This window comes from Calonectris borealis, unplaced genomic scaffold (genome assembly GCF_964195595.1).
Source record: "Calonectris borealis unplaced genomic scaffold, bCalBor7.hap1.2 HAP1_SCAFFOLD_179, whole genome shotgun sequence".
Taxonomy (NCBI): Eukaryota; Metazoa; Chordata; class Aves; order Procellariiformes; family Procellariidae; genus Calonectris; species Calonectris borealis.
The window spans coordinates 88,179-99,255 of NW_027441564.1; the positions used below are offsets into that span (position 1 = coordinate 88,179).

The following is an 11,077-nucleotide window of genomic DNA, read 5'->3' on the forward strand; positions in this document are numbered from 1 at the left end:
ATGAAGACACCCCAAGGGACATTGGGGACCCCCTAGGTGACAATAAGGACCCCCCGGTGACAATGGCGACCCCCCAGATGACAATAGGGGACCCCCCGGGGGACATCAGGGACCCCCAGTGACAATAAAGACCCCCTTGGGGACCCCCTAGGTGACATTAAGGTTCCCCCCGGGGACATTGGGGCCCCCCAGATGACAGTAGGGGACTCTGAGGACCCCCCCGGGGACATTTAAGCCCCCCCTTCCCATGAGTAAAGACCCCCAAGGACAGTAGGGACCCCCCGGTGACATCAGGGACCCCTGGGTGACATCGGGGACCCCCGGGTGACATCGGGGACCCCTCCAGGTGACATCGGGGACCCCCCGGTGACATCGGGGACCCCCCCAGTGACATCGGGGACCCCCCGGTGACATCAGGGACCCCCCCAGGTGACATCAGGGACCCCTGGGTGACATCAGGGACCCCCCCCGGTGACATTGGGGACCCCCCGGTGACATCGGGGACCCCCCGGTGACATCGGCCGCGGCCCCGTTCCGGCTGCGTTTATTCCTCGGCGACGGCCCCATATAAAAACATAACTTACGAAAGGGGGGGAGGGGGCGGGGGGGGACACCCCCCCCCCCGCGGCCCCCCCAAACCGGGCCCCCCCCAAACCCCTTGGGGGGTGGGGAGGGGACACAACAGGGACCCCCCCTACCAAGGACGGGGGGGGGCTGAGAAGGTCCATGGGGGGACATTGGGGACACCCCCACCTCCTTGGGGACCCCCCCAAAACACACAGAACCCCCCCCCCGCAAATGGGGGGGGGACTTGGGGACCCCTGGGGACAAGTGGGGACCCCCAAAGGCAAGTGGGGACCCCTGGGGGCAAGTGGGGACCCCCCATGAGGACACGAGCCCCCCCCCAGGGGACTTGGGGGACCCCCTTATTGGGGGGGTGACACAGGGGACCCCCCCCAGTGACATGGGGGGGACATGGGGGACACACGTGCCCCCCCCCGAATGGGGGTGGGGACTTGGGGGACCCCCCCCATGGCAATTGGGAGGGGGAGGGGACTCGGGGACCCCCCAGTGACAAGGGGGGGGGGCTCAATGCCCCCCCCAAGGGCTGCAGGACCCCCCCAGTGGGGGGTGGGACACACACACACACGATTTGGGGACCCCCATAAATTTGGGGGGGCGGGGGGTGCTTCAAGCCCTCCTGGGGACACAGGGACGCTGCCCCCCTCCCCCCCCTCCCCGTGTGTGGCCCCCCCCCGGGTTGAGGGGGGTCCCCTGGTTTGGGGAGGGGGGGTGGGCGTCCCGTTTTGGGGGCCCCCCCCGTTTTGGGGTCCCCCCTAGCGCATGCGGTAGTCGGTGGAGCAGGAGAGCTCGCAGAGCTGCCCCTTGAAGTCCAGGTCGATGGTGAAGTCGAGGTCACGCTGGGGGGGGGGGGGGAATGGGGGGGTCAGGGGTCCCCCAAAATATCGGGGGGGACCCTCCCAACCCCCAGGACCCCCCCAAACCCCAAAGGTTCCCCCATAGTTACAGGGAGCCCCCTGAACCCCAAGGAATCCCCCCCCTCCCACAAACCAGGGACCACCCCAAGGGACCCCCAAATCTCCCAGGGACCCCCCCGGTGTCCCCAAGGTTCCCCAGTGTCCCCAAGGCCCCCCCCGGTGTCCCCAAGGTCCCCCCCCGGTGTCCCCAAGGCCCCCCCCAGTGTCCCCAAGGTTCCCCAGTATCCCCAAGGTTCCCCCCAATGTCCCCAAGGCCCCCCCCGGTGTCCCCAAGGTTCCCCAGTGTCCCCAAGGTCCCCCCCAGTGTCCCCAAGGTTCCCCCCAATGTCCCCAAGGCCCCCCCCAGTGTCCCCAAGGTTCCCCAGTGTCCCCAAGGTCCCCCCCAGTGTCCCTAAGGCCCTCCCCAATGTCCCCAAGGCCCCCCCCCGGTGTCCCCAAGGTTCCCCGGTGTCCCCAAGGTTCCCCAGTGTCCCCAAGGTTCCCCCCGGTGTCCCCAAGGCCCCCCCCATGCCCACGCTGCTCTTGGTCTTGGGCTCAGGTGAAGACCACCAGAGGTTGCAGCACCCTCCCTGTCCCCATGTGCCCCCTATCCTGGTGTCCCCAAGGTCCCCTGGTGTCCCCAAGGTCCCCTGGTGTCCCCTGGTGTCCCCTGGTGTCCCCAAGCTCCCGTTGTTCTTGCATTGGGCTTATGGTGATGGTGAAGACCACCAGAACCTGCAGCGTCCCCCCTGTCCCCAAAGTCCTTCCCATGTCCCCAAGGTCCCCCTGATGTCCCCAAGTCCCCCTCAATGTCCCCAAGGTCCTGCCCGTGTCCCCAAGCGTCCCCCCAGTGTCCCCAAGGTCCTTCCCATGTCCCCAAGGTCCCCCTGATGTCCCCAAGTCCCCCCCGATGTCCCCAAGGTCCTGCCCATGTCCCCAAGGTCCCCCCGATGTCCCTAGGGTCCTGCCCATGTCCCCAAGGTTGCCCCAATGTCCCCAAGGTCCTGCCCGTGTCCCCAAGCGTCCCCCCAGTGTCCCCAGGCTCACGTTCTTGGCACTGGGCTCATGGTGATGGTGAAGACCACCAGGAACTTGGGAGCATCCCCCCTGTCCCCAGGGTCCTTCCCATGTCCCCGGGGTCCTGCCCACGTCCCCAGGGTCCCCCCGATGTCCCCAGGGTCCCCCCCAATGTCCCCAAGTGTCCCCAAGGGCTCACGTTGTTCTTGGCATTGGTGATGGTGACGACCACCAGAACTTGGGAGCATCTCCCCTGTCCCCAAGGTCCTTCCCATGTCCCCAGGGTCCTGCCCACGTCCCCAGGGTCCCCCCGATGTCCCCAGGGTCCCCCCCCGGATGTCCCCAGGGGTCCCCAAGGGCTCACGTTGTTCTTGGCGTTGGGCTTCATGGTGATGGTGCCGAAGATCTCCTCCCCGGTCTTGACGGTGAGGTAGTCCTCCATGTAGAACACCGTCTGCTTCCAGTGCGTGTAGGGGGACTCGGGGCCTGGGGACACCGGGGGGACACCGTGGGGACACCGCCGGGGGGGGGGGGGCTGCCGCCGTGCCTGGGACCCCCAGGGACACCCCCAAAGAGTCATGGGGACCCCCCAGGTGAAGGGACACCCTCCAGGTCAGGGGACAACCCCTGGGTGAGGGGACACCCCTGGGGACACGTGGGGACCCCTAAGGTCAGGGGACACCCCCCAAAGAGTCATGGGGACCCCCTGGGTGATGGGACACCCCCTGGGGACACGTGGGGACCCCTAAGGTCAGGGGACACCCCCCAAAGAGTCATGGGGACCCCCTGGGTGAGGGGACACCCCTGGGGACACGTGGGGACCCCTAAGGTCAGGGGACACCCCCAGGGACCCATGGGGACCCCCAGGGACACGTGGGGACCCCTAAGGTCAGGGGACACCCCCAAAGAGTCATGGGGACCCCCTGGGGGAGGGGACACCCTCCAGGTCAGGGGACACCCCCAGGGACCCATGGGGAGACCCCCTGGGTGAGGGGACACCCCCAGGGACCCATGGGGACCCCCCGGGTGAGGGGACACCCCCGGGGACACGTGGGGACCCCCCGGGTGAGGGGACACCCCTTGGGGTCAGGGACCCCCCCAGGGACCCCTTGGGTGAGGGGACACCCCCAGGGACACGTGGGGACCCCCAAAGTGAGGGGACACCCCTTGGGGCCACATGGGGACCCCCCAGGACTGGGGACCCCCCCAAACCCAGAGGGCAGCACAGCCCTGCCCCTTAGAGCCACTGCTAGCCCCGCCCACCCAGAGGCCCTGCCCCCTTGCTAGCCACACCCCTAGCCCTGCCCCACAGAACACCCTGCACCACCACAGGCCACGCCCCCGGTCTGCAGGGAACGCCCCCACACACTCATGACCCCACCCCTGAGTCCTTAGCCCCGCCCCTCGGGCCAGCTCCACCCCCAGGTCCTTGGCTCCGCCCCTGGTCACTGGTGGAGACGCCCTTGTGACAGCAGAGGAACCTGATAGGGCCCTGCAAATGGCTCCACCCCCTCTGGGGCCGACCCCGCCCCTTCTGGGACTGGCCCCACCCCCTGGACCACTAGCCCCACCCCCTGGAAAAGGCCCCGCCCCTGCTCTAGGAGCACTTGCAGCTACAGGGAGTGTGAGAGCCCCCTGCTGTTGGCTCCTCCCCTTCAGTGCCTGGCCCCGCCCCTTGTGGGGCTGACCCCACCCCCTCGACCACTAGCTCCACCCCCTGGAAAAGGCCCCGCCCCTGCTCTAGGAGCACTGGCAGCTACAGGGAATGTGAGAGCCCCCTGCTGTTGGCTCCTCCCCTTCGGTGCCTAGCCCCGCCCCCTCTGCAGCTGACCCCACCCCCTCAAACACTAGCCCCACCCCCTAGAGAAAGCCCCGCCCCTGCTCTAGAAGCACTGGCAGCTACAGGGAGTGTGACAGGGCCCTGTTGTTGGCCCCTCCCCTTCGGTGCCTGGCCCCACCCCCTCTGCAGCTGACCCTGCCCCTCTGGGCTGACCCCACCCCCTTGACCACTAGCTCCACCCCCTGGAGAAGGCCCCGCCCCTGCTCTAGAAGCACTGGCAGCTACAGGGAGTGTGACAGGGCCCTGCTGTTGGCCCCTCCCCTTCGGCACCTAGCCCCACCCCCTCTGCAGCTGACCCCGCCCCTCTGGGCTGACCCCACCCCCTCGACCACTAGCTCCACCCCCTGGAAAAGGCCCCGCCCCTGCTCTAGAAGCACTGGCAGCTACAGGGAGTGTAACAGCCCCCTGCTATTGGCTCCTCCCCTTCGGTGCCTGGCCCCGCCCCTTGTGGGGCTGACCCCACCCCCTCGACCACTAGCTCCACCCCCTGGAGAAGGCCCCGCCCCTGCTCTAGGAGCACTGGCAGCTGCAGTGAGTGTGAGAGCCCCCTGCTGTTGGCCCCTCCCCATCGGCGCCTGGCCCCGCCCCCGGGAGGCCCCGCCTCGGGAGGCCCCGCCCCCCGCCCCGCCCGCTCACTGGTGGAGAAGCCGGTGCGCTTGTGGCAGCGGGTGAACTCGATGTTGAAGTAGGCGACCAGGGCGTGGACGTAGTCGTTGCGCTTCACCTGGAGGCAGAAGGGCGCCGTGAAGGTCAGCTCCTCCACCTTCACCGTGTAGATGTCCACCTCCTGCCGGGGGGCGCACGTCAGGGGGACCCCCAAACTGCCCCCCAGAACACCCAACCGCCCCCTCACACCCCCAAACTGACCCCCGGGACCCCCAACTGCCCCCCCAGCACCCCCCAGGTGCTCCCCTGGCCCCCAAACTGCCCCCCAGGATGCCCCAAGTGCCCCCCAGAACGCCCCAAGTGCCCCCCCAGGCTCCCCAACTGCACCCCAGACCCCAAACCGCCCCACCCCCACCCCCAAACTGCCCCCCGGGCCCCCAAACTGACCCCCAGCATCTTTCTAGGCCCTCCAACTGCCCTGCTTGGCTCCTAACTGCCCCCCCAAATATCCCCACACCCCCTAACTGCCCCCCTGAGCCCCCTAAGTGCCCCCCCAGCTATACTTGAGCCCCCTCACTACCCCCTAGGCCCCCTAACTGCCCCCCCAAATACCCCCACACCCCCTAACTGCCCCCCTGAGCCCCCTAAGTGCCCCCCCAGCTATACCTGAGCCCCCTCACTACCCCCTAGGCCCCCTAACTGCCCCCCCAAATACCCCCACACCCCCTAACTGCCCCCCTGAGCCCCCTAAGTGCCCCCCCAGCTATACCTGAGCCCCCTCACTACCCCCTAGGCCCCCTAACTGCCCCCCCAAATACCCCCACACCCCCTAACTGCCCCCCTGAGCCCCCTAAGTGCCCCCCCAGCTATACCTGAGCCCCCTCACTACCGCCTAGGCCCCCTAACTGCCCCCCCAAATACCCCCACACCCCCAAACTGCTCCCCTGGGTCCCATAAGAGCCCCCCAACTGCCCCCTGGTTCCCCAAACTGCCCCCCCCTCCAGGTCTCCAATCTGCCCCCCGCTCCCCCCAACTGCCCCCCAAATCCTCCCCCCCAGCCCCCCTGAACCCCCCTTTCCCCGAACAACACCTCCTGGGGGGTCACGCTGTTGGGGGGCCCCAAAACTTCTATTCCTGGGGGTGGGGCACCCCTAAAACTGCTTCCCAACCCCATTCACCTCCCAGGGCCAAGGGGGTCCCCCGGGCCCCCCAAACCCACCTCCCACAGTGAGGGGAACCCCTGGGACCCCCCCAAACCCCCCTTTGGGGACAAGAAATTGCCGAGCCAGCCCCTGTGACCCCCCAAAGGAGCCGGGGGTGTCCCATGACCCCCCCCCAAAGAGGCCAGGAGGGTCCCATGACCCCCCCAAAGTGGGGGGGGGCCCCCCACCTTAATGAGGCAGGCGTTGGTAACGAGCTGCTTGGGGTCCACCACGTCGACGAGGGGCTCCTTGATGGCCACGTCCTTGATGCAGGACATGTCGAAGCCGTAGACGTTCTCCCACCCTGGGGGGGGGGTAAAACGGCGGTGGGGGGCGGGGCCACACACAATTTGGGGACCCCCCTGGACCCCCCAAACCCCCCTCCCCCCGGCCCACTCACAGTGGATCTTGTAGTCCTTGTACTGCCGGTCCTCGATGGCCGTCACGTAGAGCGTCGCCCGGTCGGGGAAGATGAGGCCGTCGGGGGTCTGGGGGAGACGGGGCGGGGGTCAGCGTGGGCCGGGGGACCCCAAAACCCGGCTGGGTCGGGGCTGAGGGTGATCTGGGGGGTCTGGGGAGGGTTTTGGGGGGTTCCCGGGCTCAGCAGCCGCTCGTTGTGGGGGCGGATGAGGGTGACGGACACGGAGATTTGGGGGGTGGGGTGGGGGAGCAAGGGGGAGGGCGGAGGTGGTTTTTGGGGGGTCACAGGGGCCCCCCCCAAGCTCCCCAGATGCTTGTGTGTGTGTGGAAGGAGGGGGATTTGCAGGAGCTGCAGCGGGATGGGGGGCGCTGAGGAGCCGTGGGGGGGTTTTGGGGGGTCGTGGAGGGTTTTGGGGGGTCATGGAGGGTTTTTGGGGGGTCATGGAGGGTTTTTGGGGGTCTCAGGGCCCCCCCAAACTCCCCAGACACTTGTGTGTGTGTGGAAGGAGATGGATTTGCAGGAGCTGCAGCGGGATGGGGGGGTTTGGGGAGCTGTGGAGGGCTGTGGGGGGCATTTGGGGGGTCGTGGAGGGTTTTGGGGGGTCATGGAGGGTTTTGGGGGGGTCTCAGGGCCCCCCCAAGCTCCCCAGACACTTGTGTGTGTGTGGAAGGAAGTGGATTTGCAGGAGCTGCAGCGGGATGGGGGGCGTTGGGGAGCTGTGGGGGGGTTTTGGGGGGTTGTGGAGGGTTTTGGGGGTCATGGAGGGTTTTGGGGGGGTCTCAGGGCCCCCCCAAACTCCCCAGACACTTGTGTGTGTGTGGAAGGAGGTGGATTTGCAGGAGCTGCAGCGGGATGGGGGGCGTTGGGGAGCCGTGGGGGGGTTTTGGGGGGTCGTGGAGGGTTTTGGGGGGTGGAGGGGGTTTTGGGGGTGCCGGGGCCCCCCCCGACTGACCAGCCACTTGTCGCGGGCGTAGATGACGGTGTTGAGCATGGACTCGTAGAAGAGGCAGTAGCCCATCCACTCGCTGATGATGATGTCGACCTTCTCCACCGGCAGCTCCACCTCCTCCACCTTCCCCTTGATGATGGACACCACTGGGGGGGGGGGGGGGGGTCAGGGGGGCCGATGGGGGCACTGGGGGGCAGGCTGGAGACCCGGGGGGGGCAGTTCGGGGGTCTGGGGGTATTGGGGGGGGCAGTTAGGGGGCCTAGGGGGTAGTTAGGGGGCCCAGGTATAGCGGGGGGGGGCACTTAGGGGGCCCATGGGGGCAGTTAGGGGGTCTGGGGGTAGTTAGGGGGCCCAGGTATAGCGGGGGGGGGGGACTTAGGGGGCCCACGGGGGCAGTTAGGGGTCCTGGGGGTATTTAGGGGGCCCAGGTATAGCGGGGGGGGGCACTTAGGGGGCCCATGGGGGCAGTTAGGGGGTCTGGGGGTATTTAGGGGGCCCAGGTATAGCGGGGGGGGGGGACTTAGGGGGCCCACGGGGGCAGTTAGGGGGTCTGGGGGTATTTGGGGGGGCAGTTAGGGGGTTCAGGTATAGCTGGGGGGGCACTTAGGGGTTTCAGGGGGGCAGCTAGGGGTCCTGGGGATATTTGGGGGGGCAGTTCGGGGATCTGGGGGTATTTGGGGGGCCCAGGTATAGCTGGGGGGGCACTTAGGGTGCTCAGGGGGGCAGTTCAGGGGTCTGGGGGTATTTGGGGGGCCCAGGTATAGCTGGGGGGGGCTCTTAGGGGGCTCAGGGGGGGACTTAGGGGCCCGGGGGGGGACTTCGGGGGTCTCTCACCATGGTCCAATTTATTGGCCTTAACGATCTTGACGGCGTAATCGGAGATGCTGGAGCACTCGATCTGCGGGTGGGAGCACAGGGGTGAGCCAGGGACCCCCCAAAACCCCCCGGGGACCCCCCAAACCCCCCCCCGCTCACCCCGATGACGCGGCGGGCGCCGGCCTTGGCGGCGAACATGCAGAGGATGCCGGTGCCGCTGCCGACGTCCAGCACCACCTTGTCCTTGAAGAGGTGCCGGTTGTGGAACATGGAGTTGCGGTAGGTCAGCGTGCGCACCTCGTCCTTCAGCATCTCCTGGGGGGGCAGCGGGGGCGGTCTGGGGGGGCCCTGCACCCCAAAACCACCCCCCAGCCCCCCAAACACCCCCCAGCCCCCCCGAGCTGCCCTGACCCCCCCCCGAGCTGCCCCAAACCCCGTCCTGCACCCCCCCAAGCCCACCTCGTCCTTCAGCATCTCCTGGGGGGGCAGCGGGGGCGGTCTGGGGGGGCCCTGCACCCCAAAAACACCCCTGAACCCCCCCAAACACCCCCCAGCCCCCCCGAGCTGCCCTGACCCCCCCGAGCTGCCCCAAACCCCGTCCTGCACCCCCCAAGCCCACCTCGTCCTTCAGCATCTCCTGGGGGGGCAGCGGGGGCGGTCTGGGGGGGCCCTGCACCCCAAAAACACCCCCCAGCACCCCCAAACACGCCCCAGGCCCCCCGAGCTGCCCTGACCCCCCCCAAGCTGCCCCAAACCCCGTCCTGCACCCCCCCAAGCCCACCTCGTCCTTCAGCATCTCCTGGGGGGCAGCGGGGGTGGTCTGGGGGGGCCCTGCACCCCAAAAACACCCCTGAACCCCCCCAAACACCCCCCAGCCCCCCCGAGCTGCCCTGACCCCCCCCCCGAGCTGCCCCAAACCCCGTCCTGCACCCCCCCAAGCCCACCTCGTCCTTCAGCATCTCCTGGGGGGGCAGCGGGGGCGGTCTGGGGGGGCCCTGCACCCCAAAAACACCCCCCAGCCCCCCCAAACACCCCCCAGCCCCCCGAGCTGCCCTGACCCCCCCCCGAGCTGCCCCAAACCCCGTCCTGCACCCCCCAAGCCCACCTCGTCCTTCAGCATCTCCTGGGGGGGCAACGGGGGCGGTTTGGGGGGGCCCCTACACCCCAAAACCACCCCTGAACCCCCCCAAACACCCCCCAGCCCCCCTGAGCTGCCCTGACCCCCCCCCCCAAGCTGTCCCCAGCCCCCCCAAACCCTCTCCCGCACCCCCCAAAGCCACCCCGTCCTCAACCATCTCCTAGGGGGGTGCAGATTTGGGGGCGGGGGCTCTAAACCCCCCTGACCCCCCCAAAACCCCCCCAACCCCCCCCCAAACCCCACCTTTCCCTTAAGCATCCCCTGGGCAAAAGCCAGGACTGGGGGGGGGGTCCCCAAAAACCCCTGAACCCCCCAAACCCCCTACCCCCCCCCCCCCCCAAACCACCTTCTTGAGCATCACTGAAGAGAGCAAGGAAATCTTGGGGGGGCAAGGAAATGTGGGGGGGCCCCAAGGAAATTTGGGGGGCCATGACCCCCCAAACCCACTAACAACCCCCCCAGCCCCCCCAAACCCGCTCCTGCGAGCACAGAGAGGGGCGAAAGGGCCCCCCCAAACCCCCCTCCTGGGTGCTCTACAGCGCCCCCCTTGGCCTGGGGAGGTTTTGGGGTGCCCTGGGGGGGGTTTTGGGGTGCCCTGGGGGGGATCCCCGATACCTCGTGGATGCCGAAGTGGGCGTAGGAGTCGAAGTAGTAATCCTTGGAGGTCATCTCCTCGGCCGAGGGCTTGGCGCTGCTCTCCCCGGGGGGGCACGAAACCTGGGGGGGGGACACACAGCGGGGGGGTGGGGGGGTGAGGGAAAAAAGGGGGGACCCCCATCAGCCCCCCCCCAAATCCCCCTGGGATCCCCCCAAGTCCTATCGCTCGTACACAGTGCTGCAGGGGATGGGGGGGGGGGGCGGTGTGTGGATGTGAGGGGGTTTGGGGGGGGCCTGGGTTTTTGGGGAGGGCCCTGGGGGGTTTTGGGGGGGCCCTGGGTTTTTGGGGGGGCCCTGGGGGGTGGTTTTGGGGGGGTTTAAAGGATATTTACATCTTCTAGCGGCGTCTGGAGGCTCATCCCGTTAGCCAGGGTGGCTACAAACGTCTAGGAGAGAGGAAGGGAGAGACGTCAACCCCGGGGGGGGTGGGGGGCCGGGGGACCCCCAAAACGGGATGGGGGGGGGCCCCCCTGGGTGGGGGGTGGGGGGAGAGAGCCCATGGGGGGCTGGTAGGGGCTTTGGGGGGATGGGGGATGTGTTGGGGGGGGCATTGAAGGCTTGGGGGGGGCTGATTTGGGGGGGCTGTGAGGATTTGGGGGGGCTCAGGAGCCCATTTTAGGGGGGCAGTGATGGTTTGGGGGGCTCAGGACCCCACTTTGGGGGGCAGTGAGGATTTAGGGGGGCTCAGGAGCCCATTTTAGGGGGGCAGTGATGGTTTAGGGGGCTCAGGACCCCACTTTAGGGGGGCAGTGAGGATTTAGGGGGGCTCAGGAGCCCATTTTAGGGGGGTAGTGATGGTTTGGGGGGCTCAGGACCCCACTTTGGGGGGCAGTGAGGATTTAGAGGGGCTCAGGATCCATTTTTGGGGGGCAGTGAGGATTTTGGGGGGCTCAGGAGCCCATTTTACAGGGGTAGTGATGGTTTGGGGGGCTCAGGACCCATTTTGGGGGGTC

The 11,077-nt window shown here is 68.1% G+C and overlaps 1 protein-coding gene across 2 annotated transcripts; it reads right to left on the bottom strand.

The window, feature by feature from the left end:
- Positions 1 to 528: 528 nt before the first annotated feature.
- On the bottom strand, positions 529 to 10,517 carry PRMT1 (protein arginine methyltransferase 1). Of its 2 annotated transcripts, none has more exons than XM_075139359.1 (10): positions 10,457 to 10,517; positions 10,083 to 10,184; positions 8,489 to 8,644; positions 8,348 to 8,411; positions 7,517 to 7,659; positions 6,544 to 6,631; positions 6,332 to 6,447; positions 4,972 to 5,059; positions 2,860 to 2,981; positions 529 to 1,421 (listed from the first exon to the last, which is right to left on the bottom strand). In XM_075139359.1, the coding sequence occupies exons 1-10, from the start codon at positions 10,481 to 10,483 to the stop codon at positions 1,338 to 1,340; spliced, it is 990 nt and encodes a 329-aa protein (XP_074995460.1). In that variant the 5' UTR covers positions 10,484 to 10,517; the 3' UTR covers positions 529 to 1,337. The 2 variants fall into 2 exon arrangements, with proteins under 2 accessions (XP_074995460.1, XP_074995459.1); XM_075139358.1 differs by having other exon boundaries at positions 4,972 to 5,122.
- Between the last annotated feature and the right edge of the window lie 560 nt (positions 10,518 to 11,077).